Here is a 20,478-nt window from a genome sequence, read left to right on the forward strand (position 1 = left end):
GTGAGGGGCTCAAGAGTGCACACTATGAGCCGCAGTCTAGATCCTCAAAATAGGAACCTCTCTAGTTTCCGCCTTCACCTGGCGTCTTACACAGTCTAGAGGTAGGGCTCTAAATAATCCTATTCTCTGAAGATACCCAACAGAACCAAGAATCCCATCTTAGCACTAAGGACCAACCAACAACGAAGGACTGAGAGCCCAGCGTGGCCAGGGAGCACCAGACTCCATGGCGTTGCCACTCTGTGGGACTGCTACCAACAACACAGAATGCTGGGCTCCAAATCCCAACTTGGGACATGTGAGCACTGCGCTGCTTTGGGGCTTGCTGAAATGTCTATCCCTCTTAGGCACTCTGAAACAGCCACCTAGCAACAGGCCTTCTTGTGGCCTTTCCCCTCTGACTGTTCTGAACTAACTTCCTCATTGGGGTCTTCAGAGCTATAATTTCTCTGGATTTCTACTTGCTGGCCCTTGGATTTCCTGGCCTTTCATTCTAACCATGTGACTCACACACCGTTTTACTCGTCAGCACATGCTGCTTGTTTGTAATTGTTGTCTGGTTTTGTTTAAGCAGTGTGTGTGGCACAGGCCTTTATTCTCAGCTCTCAGAGGCAAAGAAAGGCCTTGTGAATCTCTGTGAGTTCCAGGCCATCCAGGGCTGCATAGTGAGACCATGTGACCATGTCTCAAAACAAAATCAAGCGACTCTTGGAATGTATAGTGGAGCTGAGCTCACCTGGTACAGGAAGGAAAGACTGAGGTTCCCCTTATTCCTTATCCCAGATCAGACCAGCTGCCTGACCTCAATGATAGGCCTTCTTTGGAAACAGGAATGGAGCATGTGGGCAGATCCTATGCCCAAATGCCTCACAAGGGCACAGGGGTCTCTGATGTTACTCTCACTTCTAATACCCCTGGAACCACATTTCAGTGATGGAAACTTACCCGACTCATTTCCCAGTGAGACAGGCTTCGGAGCAGGGCTGGACTAGAGCCTGAGGCCAGACAGAAACAGGCAGTCAGAAGGACTGTTTCCTACCCACCCACCTCTGGGACCAGCATCCCACAACATCCCCTTCCTCTGTGTGACCTCTGTGATGGCTCCATGGTCCAGATGAACTTATCTAACCTCTATACCAGCTAACACCTGTCTGCCTTCCCCACTGCTGCCACAAACCTGGATCTTTCTTGGTGCTCTTGCCAAGGATGGGCAGAGCTGGCAGTTCTTCTTCTTCGGTACCCTCATCTTCTCCCTCCTTGTCACTGTCTGAGGAAAGAGCTGGTCCAGAAGGGGGTATCACTGGAGCTTGGTGCCTGAGTCCAAGAAAAGTCACAGGGAGAGAAGCCTCATGGGTGAAGAAGCCAACACGATGGGCTTTTGCATGAGAAGGAAGGTCTTGGGAGACACTGGCGCTGCTAAATACCAGATTCTACATGGATCAGGGAGATCACAACAAATTATGTGGACAACAATGAGCAGAGTCCATCTCTGTCCCACTTACTGTTTGGGTCCAGAAGCCCTTTGGGGAGAGGTTGGGCCTTGCTGCTTGGACCCTCGCTGTCGCTGGCGCAACTCAGCCAGGCGCTGCCTCATGCTGATAGTCATCTCAGAGCTCAGGCGCCAGACAAATATGCAGCTAGGGTGGAGCACAGCATTGGGTGAGAGGCAGGGAAAGACTCTTGGAGGTAGCAACACTATTCGCCCTACTTCCTGTGCATTGGCAAGGTGACCCGAGACCCCCTCCACTGCTACATCAGGCCCCACCAAGAAATAGCCCTATTCAAACCCACTTCCCAGAGACTTGATGAGAGGAAGTGAGAGGAGGGACAGAGAAGAATCTGCCTCTCAGGGTGCTTCTGCTCACCTGTCCCCTGACACAGAGATGAGATGTTTGCAATCGTTACTAAATTTCATGCCAGTGACAATCTCTGTAAAGAGTAAAGAATATAGTCTATGAACTGTCATGAAGGTCCAACCAAGTTCCTGCCTGTTCCTGCACCGGGGATGCACACTGGCTGAAGAGGAGGGTCAGGTTCTATCCACACTTAGAGGCTTTGTGCTCTAAGAGTCTGATGTGGAGAAGGGGGAAAGTACCAACCACCACCTCCTTCTGCCACAGGGCTTCCTACCCTTGCTTCAGTCCATTGACCCCTCCCCCAGGGCAGATGGGCAGTCGTGGGTGGCAACAGACAAGGGAAGAAAGTTGAATTTCAAATGGGGAGGTGGGTGCTACACTCACCTGAGTGACCAAACATAGTGGCCACACACTCGCCTGAGGAGAAGTCAAAAATGGAGAGGTTCTTATCAGAGCAGCTGGTGGCAATGTAGACCCCTGAGGGGTCTGTCTGCACCTGGGAAGACACAACGAGGAACGAGGAGACAAGTGCCACTCCCTCTTCCTTTAGGGCCACTCTGTCCCCGCCACCTGGTGCTGTGCTTGTCCCGCTGGGTCCTTACCTTAATGAGAGTGCCGTCTTCACCCTGCGACCCTTTGTACAGCTTTTTCTGCTTCCCGCTGCTGATGTTGAAGATCCTGTAAAGAAAGGCACCTGTTCACGGCAGGCCCAAGGGCCGGAGCACACCAGGTCCAGGCACTGCCATCACCCCCCACTCGTTCTGGAAGCGCCCTCTCCACACCTGAGGCCCACTCTCTTAGGTGAGGCAAAGCACTTTGCTGCCTCAGAGGGGTTCGAAAGCTTGGACAAAAAAGCAGGTGTGGGGACTGAGCTGCCTGAAAGACTGAGAAGTGGAGCCCAGAAAAATGGCTGAGAGGGTAAAGGCCCTTGCTGCCAAGCCGGATGAATTAAGTTTGATCTCCAGGAGCCTTGTCATGGTAAGATAACCACCACTCCTGAAAATAGTCCCCTAACCTCCACCTGCTCAGCATGGCACATGGATTTCCTCCCCCAAAATCAAGAAATCGAATTTTTAAATTTTTAAATGAGTCTGAGAAGGGAATGCCCACCGAATATTTCGGTCTTGGCAGCCGATGGCTGTGTACTTCCAGCTGGGTTCCACATCCATGTCATAGAGGGTTGTCTTCCGTACCACGTGGTGTGTTCGTGTAAACTGCACCCCTTCTCCAGACTGCAGCAGGGAGGACATGGGCAGACCACACCCAAAAGCATTACCAGGTCACAAAATTCACCCTGCCTCCCTTCCCAGCTTGTCCTGTAACCTGAAACCCATTCCCACGCCTGCCCTGGCAGGGATGCCCAGAGTCCTTACCTTCTGTGCAGTTCGGAAGTAAATGCTCTTGTCTGCACCACAGCTGATCATTCTCACTTGCCCATCACTGGCTATGGGAGACAGGGACCTGGCTGCTTCCACCATATCAAGGCAGCCCTTCTCCTGCCTTCCTCATTTTCCCCCATGGTGGACCGACCAATTAGAATGCATCCCACTAAACCTATGTCTCCACCCTCACCCCAACTTGCCTGGCTCAGGGTCTCCTAGACTGAAAATTTATATTCCAGCTGTCTTCCCACCTAACCTCATGACTCCCAGGTACTTCCCCATACTTCCAAGCAGACCCTTCTCATCAAAGTACAGCAAGGTGGTAGGTAGATAGAGGGATGTATGGCCTCAACCACCCAGTCCCCACCTGCAAACTTGACAGCTGTGATGGAGGAGGAGTGCTCGTCCAGTGTCTGCTGTAGGCTATACTCCCGCCCAGCGTCCAGCACATGGATCAGACGGTCCCGGCTTGCTGAGGCTAGCAGCTTCAAACCTGGAGTTGGAAGAACCTCAACAGCTCACACAAACCAGCCCTTAACGATGCCCAGTAAAGAGTCCCAAGTGGCTAGAGTCTCATATTCTTAAAGCTACATGAATCACAGAACAGGGACAGAACTCTTCTTAAAATCCTGCAAAGACTAAATGATCCAAATGATTACAAAACCCAAGATTATCAGAAGCTAAGACAGGTATAAGATGGCACTGGCAGGACAGGAGGAGCCCTATGTCAGAGCTAGACCTTGCCAGTGCTTGGGCTAGACCTTACCTGTGTCTGGCTTAGAGTATTCCAGGCACAAGATCTCAGAGTCATGGGCCTCTACCTTCAGCATCTCATTCAGTGACTGCAGTTCATGTACCCTACAAAGATGAGAAGTCACTGCAGGCTGCAAGAGGAGAGACCTCCTTTTTCTGTTACATCTACTCATCACCTTTAAAAAAATACTTTCAAGTTAAAAAAAATCTTCAAATACTACAGGTGTTCTTTTTGTTGTTGTTTGTTTGTTTGTTTTTCAAGACAAAACAAACTGTGTATTTCTGGTTGTCCTGGAACTCTGTAGAGCAGGCTGGCCTCTAACTCAGAGATCTGCCTGCCTCTGCCTCCTGAGAGCTGGGACTAAAGGTGTGCACCACCATGGTGAGGCCCTTTGACCAGTTCTTAATTAACATGCATAACAATAGCACATTATCAGAGCAAGGACATTTACATACTATTAACTAAATATCTTATTCAAATGTCATCATTTTTTCTGTATGTCCTTATTTGATCCAGGATCTGAGAGTCCAAATGGCATTTGTCACCCCTCTTTAGTGTCCCGTAGTCTGTGACAGTCTTTCCATTCTTCCTTACCATTCATAACCTTGACATTTTTGAAGAGCACTGACAGTTACTCTTCTGTATGTATCTCCTTTGAGCCTCTCCTGAGTTATATGCATTTTTTTTTTTTTGCAAGAACACCACAGAAACAATACTATGTCCTGTTAAGAACACCGTATCATGGGCTTCCTCGTGCCAATGTGTGGGTGATGTGCCACTTGTCTGAGGTGGCTTTCCTGAGCTCTCCACTGTAAGCTCATTCTTTCCATTTTAGGAAATTTATTTTGTTTCTGAGGTCTTAGGGGGAGACAACCCCTCCTAAAGTACTGTCCTTGAGGACCCAACCACCCCAGCCACCACGGGAGGCAGCCAGGACCTAGCCAGAACTGACATTACCTCAGGGTCCCCATTCGGTCTCCTGAAGCTAGGTGCTGTCCATTGGGGCTGATGCACACAGAACGGATGCCTACTCGGGGATCCATCAAGGACCCATCAGCTTTGTCTCCTCCAGGTAGCTCAGTGTCCAACAGAGCCTGAGTGTTTCCATCTACATAAATGATCTTAATGAGATCCTAGTGGGAAAGAAAGGTGAGCAGAGATGGGTTAGGATGCACGATGGCTGCAAGCAGTGACAAATGTTGGGCAAAATCTACTCTTGGCTCATAGAACCCTGCCAAATAAAAGATGAATGGTCAAGATTAGGGAAGCCAGTTTCTGAAAACAAGGTCAAAATCCATAGGCATGGGAGCATTAGTATGAAATGGGAGGCCCAAGCCTCTGCTCACATTGCTGAGGATGTTTCGGTGCAGGGTAGAGCCATGTACCCCAGAGCTCTCTGTGTTCCACAGGCGGATGGTGTTGTCTGAGGAGCAGGTGATAAAGGAACTGGGGGGAAGACAGGCCTGATTACTGTCCTTCACCTCGGGGTAGACCTGAAGGGACAGAGCAGAAGAAGTAGACTTTCATTTGGCGGGAGATTTTATCTATTCAAGGAGATGGGAAAAGTAATGAAATGGAGACAGCAAGCGATGACTTAGCCAGATGGCTGACAGAGAGTAAGGAAGCAGCACATTACTGTCACACACACTGAGAAAACCCACGAACCCAGTACTTCTTCCTATGCGCCGAAACGTCTCAGTCACGTCATTTCTTTTCATTGTTAGAACAACTGCATGACCCGTACACATCATTTTAGAGTTAAGGAAGCTGAGGCTTGGTCAGGTTTAGTAACTGGTCTAAGATCCCTGAGCCCAGAATAAGGCAAAATTCGGGCTAGGCAGAGGCACACAAGGAGCCCGAGATGCACAGGCACTACCATTTAGACGCAAGCCCCAGAGTCCACGCCAGGAAAGCCACTGAAATCAGCGAGGCAGGAACCTAAGGCTGTCTGTCCTTCCTGCCCACTTCCTACCCTCACAGTGGTACTCCAGCAACCCATCCCACGTACCTCCACACTCCAGACACAGGAAGAATGATAGAGAGCTGAGTAGACCTTGCCCACTTTCTTGGGGTCCCTCACATCCCAAACGTAGATGCTGTGGTCGTTGTACACACAAGATAGCCACTGATTAGTTGGATCAAAGGTCAAGGCGATGGTGTCTGGGTACCTAGCATCAGCCCCTCCGGAGAAGAGGCGGCTGGGAGAAAAGAGGGGAGTTAGAGTGAAGGAGCACAGGGAGCTGTCTCCAGACCTCCAGATTAGGAAGTCGATCTGACGAGACAAAAGCACATATCCTAGAGACACCATCCAGGAGCAGACCCAACGCCAGCTGCTGGGCAAGTGTTTTCCAGAGGACACTAACAAACTCACAGACCAACAGTATCAGACAAGGTAGTTCTGTGGTTCAATCAACGAAATCTAGATAGTTCTGTAAGCATTTCTGCACAGAGATCAAAACACGACTATTATACAAACCACAAAAATGGGGCTAGGAATGAAGCTCAGTGGCAGAGCACTTGTCTAACACGCAAGGCCCTGAGCACTATCTCCAGCACCTCAAAATCACCACCACCACCACCACCACCACTGAGGAGGACACTTACGAACCATAAAAATGACCAGCCATCACCCTTTCCCTTCCAGCATGATTGCTGGCTGTGTCTTTCCATAGTAGCAAGATGTCCGACTGTAAAATGACCCTCCTTCCTTCCATCATCCAGCCAGATTTAATGCCAACACTAACTGAGTTCCTAACACTAACTGAGTGAGACACTCATGGTCCTCCAGGGTATTTAATCCTCTTGGTTCTGACAATTACCAAGAAACCCAGATTCCTTTTGTCTACACAGGTGATCTTTAAGCATTGCTCTTCTTTCTGTTTCCTGAGGTACTGACTGAAACTCTGAATGGAACAGCGGGCCTCACATAGCTCACCTGGCCTCAGTGATGCTGGCGATGTCTGTTCCCAGGGCATGGGGTCTGGGTAGGGTACTGAGGAAGTGCAGGTTGGAGGGATTGAACAGGCGCACAGTGCCATCAGCACAGCCACAGAAGATGTATTCTTGGCTGACAGAGATGCAGTGGGCCACAGTGGTCTGTGGGCAGAGCAGCTCAGGTCAGTAAGGGCTACCTTCCTATTTAGCCTTGTTTTATCCTTCCCAAGCCCTCAGCAGCAGTCACTTGTAATAGGAGAGCCAGGCCAAGGTAGGGGCAGCCCCTCAGTTGTCATCTAGAGATGCCCTCCCTCCAGCAGCATGTGACCAGAAGGCCTATAGTTCTTGTGAGGTGGGGCAAAAATCAGGGAATCCTTCTAGGCATCAGAGGTCCAAGATGCTAGGGTAGGGAAATCCCAGCAAGAGAGAGAAACAGCCTGAGGAAGAGAGGAAGGCCTAGGAGCACTTACTGTGAAGCTGTCTGTGTTCTGAGCAGAAGAGGAAAGCAGGGGAGAGAGAAGAGAAAGAGCAAGAGGAGGCAGTTATAGAGATCACTGGGCTGGAGAGATGGCTCAGCCATTAAAGGATAGGCTCACAACCAAAAATATAAGAGATCACTGAGACTGGCCCTGGGTCTTCTCCTGGAGTCCCCTCTGGCATGCACTGAGGCCCAGCCCCGGGTCTAGAGCCCCAAGGCCAGCTCTGCCCTGATTTGTGACGAGGCCAGACCTTACCCTGGAGTCGGAGTTACTTACTCTTAGCTCCACCCATTTGTCCAGAAGCCTTCGATCACTGAACTCGCACAGCAGCCCCGATGAGGTGATACAGAAAGTGCTGTCAGCCTTTTTCCCTCGGCCACATGCCACATCAGTGAACAGGTTGTTCCGCAGCTCGCCCAGCAGCCCTGAGCGGCCCAGCAGGGGCACAGTGGCGTTCACCTGTGGAGACACACCGCTCTATCCACCTAGCCCTGGACGTGAGGTGCTCAGGAAGAAAGGGCAAGAACAAGCTCCCGTTCTGCGAGACTCCTCGGCCCATGCAGAATAGGTGACGGTTGAGCAAGCCAGGGGCGGCTAGCTGGAGCAGTGTCCACGGTAGGGTGTCTTGGTCCTCACCTTTGAGGTCTTGCTGTCATCGAGGTACCAGAATTTGATGTGCCGGTTGCCTGCAGTGACAAAGTAGCTGCAGTCTTCAGAAAAGGACACTGCTGTCACCCGACTAGACACTTTATTGGAGGCCACCACAATGTTTTTCTGGAGGGAAGTCAAAGGGATAATGAAAGCTCTGATCCTTGGGGATAAGAAGGACTCTGAGAATGGAGAAGAGCTGGCAATAATTTCTACTTGAAAACAAAAGAAAACAAAAACCCTTCCTTTCCAGTGTTTATTGGTCAGAAAACAAAGCAAACCAAACAAAAAAATACAAGCAAATCTCTTTTTTGTTTTTTCTTGGTTTTTCAAGACAGGGCTTTTCTGTGTAGCCCTGGCTGTCCTGGAGTCACTTTGTAGACCAGGCTAGTCTCGAATTCATAGAGATCTGCCTGCCTCTGCCTCCCTGAGTGCTCGGATTAAAGGTGTGTACCACCACACCTGGAAAGCAAATCCTTTTCTAAAGGAATTCAAAGGTTTAATTCCTCAAGTGTACAGGAAGCCCCTCTATTTTCTACTTCAATAATTTTCAATAATAATTATTTTTCAAATAATTTACAGTTAGTATTTTCTACTTCAAATAATTTTCAAGAACAAGATGGAAATCAGGGAAGTAAATGAAGTTGCTCAGGTCAGCAGTTTCCCAACTCCCCACTGAGACCAGAACCCCCATAAGGATGTCAAGCTGTCCCACCCAGGCCACTCACCTTCCAGGCCCACACGTTGACAATCATATCATGCTGGTAACCCACAGAGACAATGTACTTGGCACTAGGGGAGAAAGCCACACAAGCCACGCCATACTTATGCTCTTGCAGCTCTGCCACCTGGCTCCGTTCCGCCACATCCCAAACCCGCACGGCAGGCATGTGCCCACTCTGCGGGAAGCAAGAATGTGTGTGAGAACTGTGGGAGGCTGTTACTCGCAGCCTCCTCAGTCTTTCACCTCCCCGGCTTTAAACACTGTTTCTTCAATGCATCCCTGCTTAAAAGGAAAGAGCAAGACAAAGACAGAGAGGAGGAACAATAACATCTGAGGACACCAGAGATTATCTGGATGAGGCTAGCTTTGCTTCTGTATTTTCTCAAAGCTCCTTTTACTGATTCTAGTAAGCAGCCAGGACTACAAATGATTACTTTTACTCTGAGCTGTGCTCCTGGTGTGCCCAGCAGGGGGCATCTGGAGATAAGGAATATTTTAGGGTGGTGGTTTCCAAAATGTGCCTAAAACCACCCCACATTGTTAGAAGCTATAAGGGAAAGAAAGAAGGCAAGAGCTTCAGATATTAAAGGCATCTGTCACTAAGCTGATGACCTGAGTGAGAGCTCCATGTCCCCTCCCCCACATAAATAAATGAATTAATGGTTTTTGGTGTTGTTTTGCTTTTAAAAGAAGAGCTATCTGGGGAACCCCAGATTATAGAATCAGACTTTGGAGCAGGCACCCAGCTGTGAGCTTTGAAAAGCCCTCCCAGGGAGTCTGATCACACTAAAGCTTAAAAACAGCTCTTTAGGGGGCTAGAGGGATGGCTTAGAGATTAAGAGCACTGCTTGCTCTTCCAGAAGTCCTGAGTTCAATTCCCAGCAACCACATGGTTGCTCACAACCATCTAGAATGACATCTGGTGCCCTCTTCTGGTGTGCAGGTGTACATGCAGGCAGAACACTGTATACATAATAAAAACAAAAACAAAAAACAGCTCTTTAAGACACAGCAGAAATCAGGGCATCAGCCAAAGAAGCCAAAGTGCAAGCACCCTAGCGGGACACAGGGTACCCATAGCCACAGTATTGTTGCCCTGTTCCTCACTCACCTCTCCAGTGACCAAGTACTTGCCATCAGGGGAGAAGGCAAGGGCAGTAATGGTTTTCCTACGAGAGACAAGGCAGGCTTGGTTGGACCTAGTAGACTATGCCCCTTCCCACCTCTCTCCCTCCATCCTTCCTGCATAGTTTTCAAAGGCAAGACCAACAAACTCAAGAGTATACATGCCACTTCCCTATCTGGCCTCAGGGCCAAACCAGGTCCCCAAACCCCAGAGCCTCAGACCCTGGCCAAGGCCTTTGCACAGCCCCTTGAGGCCAGGCCCACATACCTGGAGCTGTTGAGTATATGGTGCTGCTTATGTTTCCGGGGACTGAACAGCACAACCACACACCTGAGGAGATGAGTGAGATGTTAGGCTTAGCTCCTAGGCACAGTGACCTCAAGAGCCCACCTAGGACCCAGCAGAGAAAACAGGTCAACCAAGCTCACAGTTTCCACTGCTTTCTCCACCAAAGAGCCTATCTCAGCAGCTTCAGATGGTAGAAAGGTTTTCCATGGAAGCCTACTCACTAGGACCCTGATTGTCAGCCCCTTCTCTCATCACACCCACAAAGGACAGCAGGATAACTTCCTTCCCAACAGCATTCCTCCCCATATGAGATGGAAGAATAAATGCAATTTGATCAGCTCAGGTCTCAGCTTGCAACCAGTTCTCAGTTAGAGCCGCATAGCTTACTCCTTGTTATAGATAGTGTGCCTCCACCTATGAGCAAGGAAGGACATGGGGGCTATGCAAGTGCTAGAGCTGCAAGAAAGCCTAATACGCTAGAGGTGGCAGGAACAGAGAGAGCCTGAGAAGGCCTTGGGAATGACTTAATGCTACAGAGTCTCCCACTAAGCCAGAGGATCCCTGGCTTCAGGGCCCAAGCAGAGCTTTTTGATCGCTAGAACAAGACAAGTAGAGATTTTTCCTCCCCTTCGTTCACAAAAGGGTTGGGACAACCTTTTTCCCCAGGGGACAAGGCTACCAGATGGGATCAGATACTGTCCAGAGCAGCTCTGGGCAGAGAAGCTGGATGGTAGGAATCAGCAGCAATAAGTTAGAGGCTAAGGGCCAAACAGCGTTTTCGGCAGGCTCCTGGGTTACGACAGGCCCTAGCCTGTTGTCCAGCTGTCTAATCTCTTAGCTTTGGAATAGCAGAAAAGAGCACGCCTAGAAGCTGCTATACCAAAAACTAGGAGAAGGAAAGAGCAGACAGACTGTAGTGGGAAACTAAATAGACAAGTGCAATAATAACAAGTACTTGGCATCTCAGGCTCAAAAACTAATCCAATATACAGAGTCTACACATTCCCCAGATACCTTTGATGGGGCCAAACACATCCAGAACTTCCAGCTGACCAACAGACCTGAAGACCTGGGTCTCCTCACCACTAATTGCCCCTACCAGCCCTTCCTCAATTGTTTTCTTTCTCTTACCCTCATCCCCTCTCTTTCCTGTTCCCTTTTCCCTATTCCTTTCTCTTTTCACTTCTTACATCAAGTTCTAATCTCCCACGTCTCCTTTCAAAATGCCACAGTCAAGAGGGTCTTAAGTATGACAAAAGCCCTCTTTAGGGGCATACCTGTCATACCAGCATTTGGCAAGCCAAAGAATCAAGTTTTGATTCTTCAAATGTGCAATATATTGAGTTCAAAGCTAGACTGGTCTACAAAGTAAAACCTTGTCCTAAAAATATGAAATGACAAAGCCAAGAGCTCTGGAAACTTTTTATCCTATCACTTCTGAACAGGACAATGATTCAAACACTATTCATTGTGTGCCAAATAATATTCTCTAGGCCCACTGTCATTGACTTAGAGGTTTTCTGTGGCTGCTGTTGCCTGAACCCTCTTCTAAACTGTGCTGACAAGCCCTCTAAAGGCTCAGCTCAGGCAAAAGTGGCCAGTCTGACAGATTATGGGCTACTAGCTTCTGACTAGAAACAGATTGTCAAGGGCTTTGGTCTCTGAGAGAACTCCTCTAACTACAATGGTGACACAATGGAGCTAACTACATTCCAAATGCAGAACAACTCAGTGTTGAGAGCTCTGCCTGTGAGTGCTCCCTTAAGCCTATCGCCAAAAGCAGCACGGTGGCCTTTAAAGGGCAGTGCATCAGACTGCTTCAAACACTTTGACCTGGTGTGGTGGCACACACTTATGATCCCAGGATTTGGGAGGTCGAGGCAGGAGGCTCAGAAGTTCAGTCATCCTCAGCTATATGGTGGGTTTGAGATCATCTCAGGCTGTATAAGACCCTGTTAAAACAAAACAAAACCTTTCTAGCCACTATGTACACATTTAAGTCTTCACAGAATACCATTTATTCTGTTTTCTACATCTCCTAAATTCAAGCTCACAGTGGAAAGAGGAAGGAAAGCAAAAGTGTGTGTGTGTGTGCGTGCGTGCGTGTGTGTGTGTGTGTGCGCACGCGCGTATGCATGTGCACACAATACAGGCAGAAAGATAATTGGCTACAAGCAGATGAGAACCCTCACCTATCTTCTCCCCTTACATCATATAACAGGAAATTTTCTGGCATGGCAGGAATGGAAACATACAGAACAAGACACTTAGTCTTTTTACTCAGATTTATTCAGACTGGCAGCTAACTCCTCAGAGAGAAAAAGTGAGCACATATGTATTCCCTTTTGGAAGAGCTGTGCCCATGGCTTATATATGTCCAGCTGACTTGAGTTCTTCCAAGCAAACAGGAGGGCCTATTCTCAAATAGCCTCAAAGAGTGTCTTTGGTCTTCTCCTCTTTGGTCTGCTTATTAAACTTTTAACAGACGACTCCGTCAGCTAGGGAGGGGAGGGTGGGGCATAGTTGGCATCAGTCACTGGCCCTTCACTTCCAGTGTCCTTGCCCAGTAGCGTAAGCCCTTGCAGAAATACTCACTGAAGTCATCAACATAAAGGCTGGGCTGGGCTGGCCCCACAGGCTGACTCCTGTAACTTAGAACTTGAGGGTACAGAGAGATGGCTCACCCTTATAGAGAGAGGGTAAGGCCTCAGTCCCTTAGGGCCTCAGCTCAGGAGAGTCATACTGTGGAACACTAGTGCCAGGAAGGGCCAAGCCCTTGACAATCACACTGCACAGGCCCAGGCTTGCTTCTTTCTCAGAGAAGCTATCTCCTACCAGTCTCCATCCTCCAGAGGCAAAGCCAAATGAACACCAGGATGAGCCATGAGTGGAGCAGCACAAACATGTGCAGGCCAAGGAGGTTGAACCAGAAACAACATGTTTTCACATTTCCTTCAGGGTATAAACTCAGAAGGGCCACACGGAGGCATACTAAAAGTCCTTCATGCATAACTCAAATGCCACCCTCTAATCCTATTATTAAACCTCACTCCCCACATTCTTTATTGCACTTTACCACCATTGCTTATTCTTTCTCCAAAGCATGCAGCAACTTATAATTTTCTACATAATTTACTTTGTGAGGAGTACCTATCACTGCATTTTCAACTCAGCAAAGATGCCACTTTGTGTTTTGTTTACTGTTAAGTCCCCAGCCCTAGGAAGACAGGCACTCAGTATTTTTGGAAGGCATAAATAAAGCTTAAAGTCATTAATAAACCAGGCATGGTAGTACATGCCTATATTCTCAGCACTCAGAAGGTGGAGGCAGGAGGATCAGAAGTTTAAGGGCTACACAGTGAGTTTGAGGCCAGTGTGGAATACATGAGAGCCCAAGGAAGAAAGGAAAGAATAAAGGAAGGAGAAAGAAAGGGAAAACAAGCTTTAAATCACTAGCGGCAAGACCCCCAAACTCTGCTGAAAAACCTGTCAGACCTATGACCTCGAGCTGCAGGGACAGGCCCATGGTTCTCCTGTTACAACCATAACTCCCTCACTGATGCCCGAGGACAACATAGTGGTAGAAAGATGAAGATCACTGTGGTCAGACAGACCCATCTGATAATATACTGTACGATCTTGAACTTGTTTCTTACTTCTAAAACTCTCAAGTCTCCTCATCTGTAAAGCAGAACAAATATCTGCTTCACAGGACTACTGTGGATGCACAGGACTACTGTGTACACACAGGACCACTGTGTGCTCTGTTTACTGTGGTCTTTACTGCCACCTTCACAAGCTTTAAATAACCATAACATGCCTCTTAGCAGGTGTATGAGTTTCCAAAATGGTTTAGCAGAGGAGGGCAGACTCGCCCTGAAACCATGGGCTGAGGTCCTGAGTTGAATAAAAAGGAGAAGGGAAGCTGAGTATAATTTTCATCTCTCTCTGATGCAATGTGCTCAGCTGTCTCCCCTGCCACCATGACAGGCCACGGTGGGCTACAGCTTCAAACTGTGGCCCAAAATAAGCTTCTTTCTTTGAGCTGCTTTTGTCAGGTATTCTGTCACATCAACAGGAAGAGTATCTACTGTAGTCCCTGTTCTATTGCTGTGAAGAGACGCCATGACGCTTATCAAAGAAAGCATTTCATTGCGCCTTGCTTAGGGTTTCAGAGGCTTAGTCCATTATCAGCATGGCAGGGACCATGGCACTGGAGAAGTGGTTGAGAGCTACAGCCTGATTCAGAGGCAGAGAGAGACTGAGCCTCAAAGCCCACCCCCACTGGCACATCTCTTGCAACAAAGCCACACCTCCTAACCCTTCCAAACAGTTCCACTCCTAGGTGGCTAAGCATACAAATACGTGAGACTATGGAAGACATTCTTTATGTTTGCTTGTTTGGTTTTCAAGACAGGGTTTCTCTGTGTAGCCTTGGCTGTCCTGGACTCAATTTATAGACCAGGCTGGCCTCAAATTCACAGCGATTCACCTGTCTCTGCTTCTAGAGTGTTGGGATTAAAGGTGTACACCACCACGCCTGGCGTTGGAAGCCAGTCTTATTCAAAGCACCACAGTAGCTAATAAAGCAAACTGGGTCATGGGTTGATATGATGAAACCAAAATGGCTCATAATGCCTTTGGAACTTGCTTGCCTGAGGAATATGAAAGAGTGTGTAGAGCTGTAGGCTAGAGAAGCCCTGGAATGCTGTAAGCAGAGCTTATTAGACCAGTCTGGTGGGAGTTTGGAAAATCAGAATACTGAGAGAAATATGGCAGTTGTGGCCTGGCTCATGAAGCTTCAAGGGGAACGAGTTGTTTCTCAGCCCATATGGCCTAGTAATATCTATTTATGGAATATTTACAAACCCCTTCTCAAAAACATGTGAAAACCTAGTTGCAAAATAGATAATGTGTCTAAACATATCAGAATAACATGAAAATAAGACTAAGTGTTGACTCTATGACTTACATGACTAGTGGTACAGAGCTATAAGAAATAATTTTCTCTCCCCAGAGGACAGCAGAGACATTTATTTCCCCAACAAGAGGCACATCCTTGTGAGCAGCAAGATTTAAAAGCTAGATCATAATGATGGTTTCTGAGCTCCCTGTTTCTCACTCACTCTAGATTAAACACTAGAGAACTGGTTCCTGTAACAAAATAAGTCCTCCCTTCCTTAGAATCTTTGCACTTGACACTTCCTCCATCTGGAACACTTAAGCATCAAATCTCACATACTGCTTTCTTCTTGCCATGCTAGTATCGGTTCAATTACTCCCCACTGCGCCCTGACCACTCAATTATTTTATTTTAAATGTGTGAATATTTGCCTGCATGTGTGTATATGCACCACAGGCCTACTTTGGTACCTGCAGGGGCAAGAAGAGGACATTAGATCCCGTAGAACTGGAAATACAGACAGTTGTAAACCACTGTGTGACTAGGAACAAAACCCAGGTCCTTTGCACGAGCAGCAAGAGCTCTTAACCACTGAGCCATCGCTTCAGCCCCTAAACCACCCAATCTAGCACCCTCTCTAGCTCCCAGTTATTTACATACTGTCGTGTCCATCACCCTGCATTCCTGATCCTCCCTTGCTCACTAACTTTTTGTACGCTTGTTGTCTGCGTGCCCTTCTTGATTTTAAACTCCACATTATCAGTGGCCTGTCTCTCTCATTTACTGCTATATCCCTGATTTTTAATAAACTGCTGAGGAAATAAGTCAGTGAGCAAACTGTTACAGGGAGAACGAAGGGTCTGAAGTTAGAAATACACAATAGTCAGAAGTAAAGACACAGAGGATGCTAGGGAGTAGGTGTCCCCATATAGGATTCCATCATGGAGGGTGGGGGTGGGGGAAGCCCAGCTCAACTAAGACAGTTCAACTAAGCTAGGTCCCTCAAAGAGACTGCCTGAGAACTGTGTTGGCATCCTAAGGTAGGGGGTATGACAGGTAATACTGTCAGGTGGACAGGATATAATCACAATCTATTTTATAGAAGACAAGATCTATAATCACATAGGAGACAAACATCTATGTGTGTCTGCAAGGGAGTTTCTAAACTGGGTTAGTTGGTGGCGTAAGATCCACCCTTACTGTGGGCACTACCATTGTGTTGGCTGGGGGCCAAGTAAACAGACATGAGACAGCAGCTGAGCACCAGCAGTCGTCTCTCTACCTCCCAGCTATGGGTGCCAAGTGGCTGGTGGCGTCCTGCTCTTGCTGTCATGCTTTAAAAAGGAAGGGAGGGTTTGTTTTGGCTCATAGCTTGAGGGTATTCCTACGCCGTTCTTCAGGAGTATTTTGCCACAGCAAAGAGAAAGGTAACTAACACAGCTTCAGGTACGGCAGGTGAGGGTGGGCTCCCTGTGGGACAACAGTAGCTAAGGGAAAGCTCTGAGGAGGGGCGCTGGCCCGAGATACCATATTCACTCAAATCCCACCCACCTCTGTCTAACACATGCTGCTGACCCCCCTTTCCTGTGCTGTTTCATTTCCTCTCAGAAAATTTTGTTTTGGTTTGATAGTTACTGCTAGGCCTCTGGGAGGATTCAGAGTTTTGTTTCTCTTCTTGTTTCTAGGATACCTGAGCTGGTTCCTACAGCAAGAGCAGCAGGAACGAGTGTGGGGGCTGAGGGTGGTGCTGGGCAAAAGAGGGAGAGAAAAAGCCTGTTTGGGCTCCCATAGACTTTAGTGGTCCCCATGAACCCTAGGAGCACAACAGGGAGCTCTAGCACAGAGAAGAGCCAAAGCTCTAGGAAGCAGCCATTTGCAAAGACAGAAACCAAAAGTCTAAGAAAGCCACAGGTCGGCAAACAGCTTGGGAGTATTGCCCAGAGTTAGCCAAAACCAAGAATACTCAGAAATCTCCTAGGAGACCCTGTATATGACCCTGTATATGAAATCCTCTGAAGGAGGATTTCCAGGTAGCACACTGGGCTGCAAGAGCCTGTAAAGATAAGTATATACTCAAAAGCTCCAGGCCTGGCACAGGGGTATAAGGAAGGAGAGCTTGCGGCAGAGTTCCACACTTCCCAAGGCCTTGCCACGGGGCTTAGCATACCAGAAGTGGTACCCCAAGCTTTTCTGCACAGCTTATATCTAGCCCCAGTCCCATTTCCAACAAGAAGGGACTTGGCTTTTCCAGGCAGGGGCAGGCATGGTATGAGTGGAATTCCCCTGAGGCAGGCAGTATTGGGTTATTTAGCAGGTCAGGCCCTTTATCAAGTTGCTTTAACAGGGAAAAAGGAAGCCTGTCCAGTCTTTGCCAGGCTAAGCCACTGCAGCAACCACAGGGCCCCAACTGTGGACACTAAGCACCACAGGACCCCTCTGGAGAGACGCCCAACTCAGAACCCAGGGCCAGAAGTCTCCCTGGCACAGATCAATCTGTCCATACACTGAGACAGTTGAGAGAAACAGCAGAAAGTCTGGCTAGAAGAGCTCAACGGTCAGGCCACTTGGACGCGCCCTCCAAGGCAGACACCGGCAATGTGATGGTGAACACATCACTTCACCGCGAATCTGTTTCCTCTCTAAACTATGAGCTGGTGCAGCACGCTCAAGTGCTCTCCTGCCACAGCCTCTCAAGTACTTAGGGCCACAAAGCATCGCACCTGACTGACTACATGGAGCTTCTGGAGTAAAGCTGACTGTGGCAATGGCTGCAAATTCTATAAAATTACTAAAATTCACTGAGTTGAATATTTATTTTGCTAGAAGTCAAAACTCAGGCCTTACTGGGCAAGCACTCTGCCAGTGAACTCTACCCCAGCCCTGAGATGGACAATTTAAACATTTGGTGCCATTTCACAATAAAGCCATTAAAGCCTACTAGAAGACAGTTATTAAAGATGGTGCTGGGGCTCAGCAGTTAGGAGGAGCACTAGCTGCTCTTCCAAAGGGCCAGGACCCACATGTTGGCTCACAGCCATCTGGAATTGCAGTCCCAGGGGACCTGATGCCCTCTTCTGGCCTCCATGGGCACAAGGCACACACATGGTCCATGGAGTATAGGCAGAACACTCATATACAGAAGATAAATAAAAGTAGTTTTTAAAAAAAGATGTTGTGACTCCTATACAAGAAAAGGATAAATCTGTGTGTGTGGACGGGCAGGCTTGGGAAGATAACCAAGCATCAGCACAGGACGAAGCAAGGACAGCACCCAATAAAAAATTATTGTTACTTAGACTGTGTTTTCTCCACAGACATGACATCAAAACGCTGACCTAGACGTATCTCTCACAAGATTTCAGAATCCTCCTGTCCACCTCAACTGGTCTACATTGATTGATTATAACTCACAGTCTTCTCCCCAAGGCTCAGGGATCTTCACAGAAAAAAGGGTGGGAAGACTGTGAGAGCCAGGGGCAGGGAATAACATCAAGGAAACTGCTTCCTGGATACAGCATGGCAAGTGGACAGATGAACTAACTGCAGTTGTGACTGCACTCACACGATCAGGGCAAGCTCACGCCAGACAAAATCCTAATGTGGGTGGGGTGGGGAGGGGTGGAAGTGGGGAGGTGGGTGAAAGTCCCACTCCTAATGAGGAGCTATGGCATCTGACAGCTGCTACGACAGGGAGAGTAGGTTTTCTTTAATGGGTAGCCTCTGGGTAGGCTGACCATATCTAAGGACAAGCCCTGCACCCGAGAGTCATTAGCAACACAAATTTGACTGAAGAGTCTTTGAAAAGAGAGAGAGGGAGGGGAAAGAGGGAGAGGGGGAAAGAAAGATGGAGAGAGAGCACAAAGTTAAATGGATAGGAAAGTGGAGTAGATGTGGGAACAGTACGGGGAAGGGAGTAATATGATCAAAATACATTAAATGAAATTCTCAAAGAATAAAATGTTCCTAAAAAAATGAAAAATAAGCTTTCATGCAACACGATCTCCTGAAAGGCACTTACCCAGCTGGATAGGCAACTAAACCTGATCGGGGATCACAGGCAAGTCCTCTGCCTCCAGATACTGTTACTCCCAGCACCTTCTCCAAGGTCACCTGTTAGCACAAGACACAGCACAGGGTTAGAGGGGGTGCTAAGGTGCCTACAACCATCCTCTGCAGCACCATCTTCCTGTCTTCAGGAAAATAAGCCTGCGACTTCTTCAGACTTTGTTCTGATCAAAAGTCCCTTGGACATATGAGAAAATGACAGTAGTTGAGTGCCACCTGCATTTAGCAGATTCTACCTGCTGTTGCCGTGGAAAAGAAAATGAAAGGGTTAAAGTAGATGACAAAGGAGGAACAAGCATTCTTCCAATGCAAAAAGGCACCAAAGTCTAGGCTAGAGCCTGAGATCTGGGGGGGTCTATGAGGTTCACAAGAGGTCACTGACCTTCAAGCCTTTGAAGGCCACAGTAATCTATCTCCTGAGACCAGAATAATGTTAGGCATCAATTAGGTAACTTGGACATCCTTGATTTGTATCTGATCACGTGCTAGACCTCCATCAAAGGACTCCACCTCCCTGTCTGCCAGTTCATATAGTTTAGGCGCCTTGGAGGCCAAAGAAGGGCTTAATGCTGTGTTTCGGGAATCACAGATGCTTAGGGTACTCTGATTATTGTTATTAAGCCACAACTCCCACAGAGATGAAAGGGAAGCCTGGGTAAGATGCTGAAGAGTCTGAGAAGACATGACACATGAGACTTCACCATCTTCATCAACAATGTTGCTGTCCTACATTGTAATGCAGGCCACAGAACCCCCACTGGACTAACCTCAAATTAATTCACTAGTCTCTCTGTGGGTGAGGTATGTGAGATCCATTCTGCCCTATAACCTCAAAATTGTCACTCCATGGTGCTCTTTGTCACACAGTTTTTCTGGTCACTCCAGATCCAGTTCCCTGCAGAGCTGTCTGTACTTCCTTCGTGCGCCTTCCCTCAGGGATGTCCTTGTTCTTCCTTGATTTAGAGCAAGGAGCCCATGTAAGCAAAGTATACTGGCGTATGAAAACTCTGACCTGGAGAGTCTGGAAGGGCCAAGGAGTGGTGTAAACCAGAAATATAGGGCAAGAAAGAATCTACTGTGACAGGCCAGTTTCTAGAGTGGGGAAGCCAAGAATCAACTGGATTCGTTTTTGGACATATCTTCTCTTACTGGCCTAAACAGAGAAGAGTTGAAAGTGCTTTTAGAAGTCCTATTTCTTTTTTGTTTGTTTTTTAGTTTTTTTCAAAACAGGGTTTTTCTGTGTAGCCTTGGCTGTCCTGAACTCGCTTTGTAGACCAGGCTTGGCCTCAAACTCACAGAGATCCACCTGCCTCTGCCTC

The 20,478-nt window shown here is 48.0% G+C and overlaps 1 protein-coding gene across 2 annotated transcripts in view; it reads right to left on the bottom strand.

Annotated features, from left to right (window-relative positions):
• The window catches only part of Mapkbp1 (mitogen-activated protein kinase binding protein 1), a 49,924-nt gene that overhangs the window by 6,480 nt on the left and 22,966 nt on the right, over positions 1-20,478 (bottom strand). The window contains exons 2-22 of one of the 2 annotated variants that reach the window (XM_055592854.1): positions 19,113-19,204; positions 10,171-10,233; positions 9,889-9,946; positions 8,782-8,952; positions 8,042-8,179; positions 7,682-7,864; positions 7,397-7,414; positions 6,928-7,088; positions 6,001-6,190; positions 5,339-5,485; positions 4,950-5,125; positions 4,005-4,096; positions 3,606-3,731; positions 3,230-3,300; positions 2,967-3,088; positions 2,459-2,534; positions 2,241-2,352; positions 1,866-1,929; positions 1,503-1,637; positions 1,178-1,314; positions 946-995 (exon numbers count right to left, since the gene is read on the bottom strand). In XM_055592854.1, the coding sequence (XP_055448829.1) occupies positions 946-995; positions 1,178-1,314; positions 1,503-1,637; positions 1,866-1,929; positions 2,241-2,352; positions 2,459-2,534; positions 2,967-3,088; positions 3,230-3,300; positions 3,606-3,731; positions 4,005-4,096; positions 4,950-5,125; positions 5,339-5,485; positions 6,001-6,190; positions 6,928-7,088; positions 7,397-7,414; positions 7,682-7,864; positions 8,042-8,179; positions 8,782-8,952; positions 9,889-9,946; positions 10,171-10,233; positions 19,113-19,204 (2,382 nt within the window). The remainder of the gene's footprint in view (positions 1-945; positions 996-1,177; positions 1,315-1,502; positions 1,638-1,865; positions 1,930-2,240; positions 2,353-2,458; positions 2,535-2,966; positions 3,089-3,229; positions 3,301-3,605; positions 3,732-4,004; positions 4,097-4,949; positions 5,126-5,338; positions 5,486-6,000; positions 6,191-6,927; positions 7,089-7,396; positions 7,415-7,681; positions 7,865-8,041; positions 8,180-8,781; positions 8,953-9,888; positions 9,947-10,170; positions 10,234-19,112; positions 19,205-20,478) is intronic. The other variant, XM_055592936.1, reaches the window with a different exon arrangement.

Source organism: Psammomys obesus, unplaced genomic scaffold (assembly GCF_907164565.1).
Source record: "Psammomys obesus unplaced genomic scaffold, mPsaObe1.curated_primary_1811, whole genome shotgun sequence".
In the NCBI taxonomy this organism is placed as follows: Eukaryota; Metazoa; Chordata; class Mammalia; order Rodentia; family Muridae; genus Psammomys; species Psammomys obesus.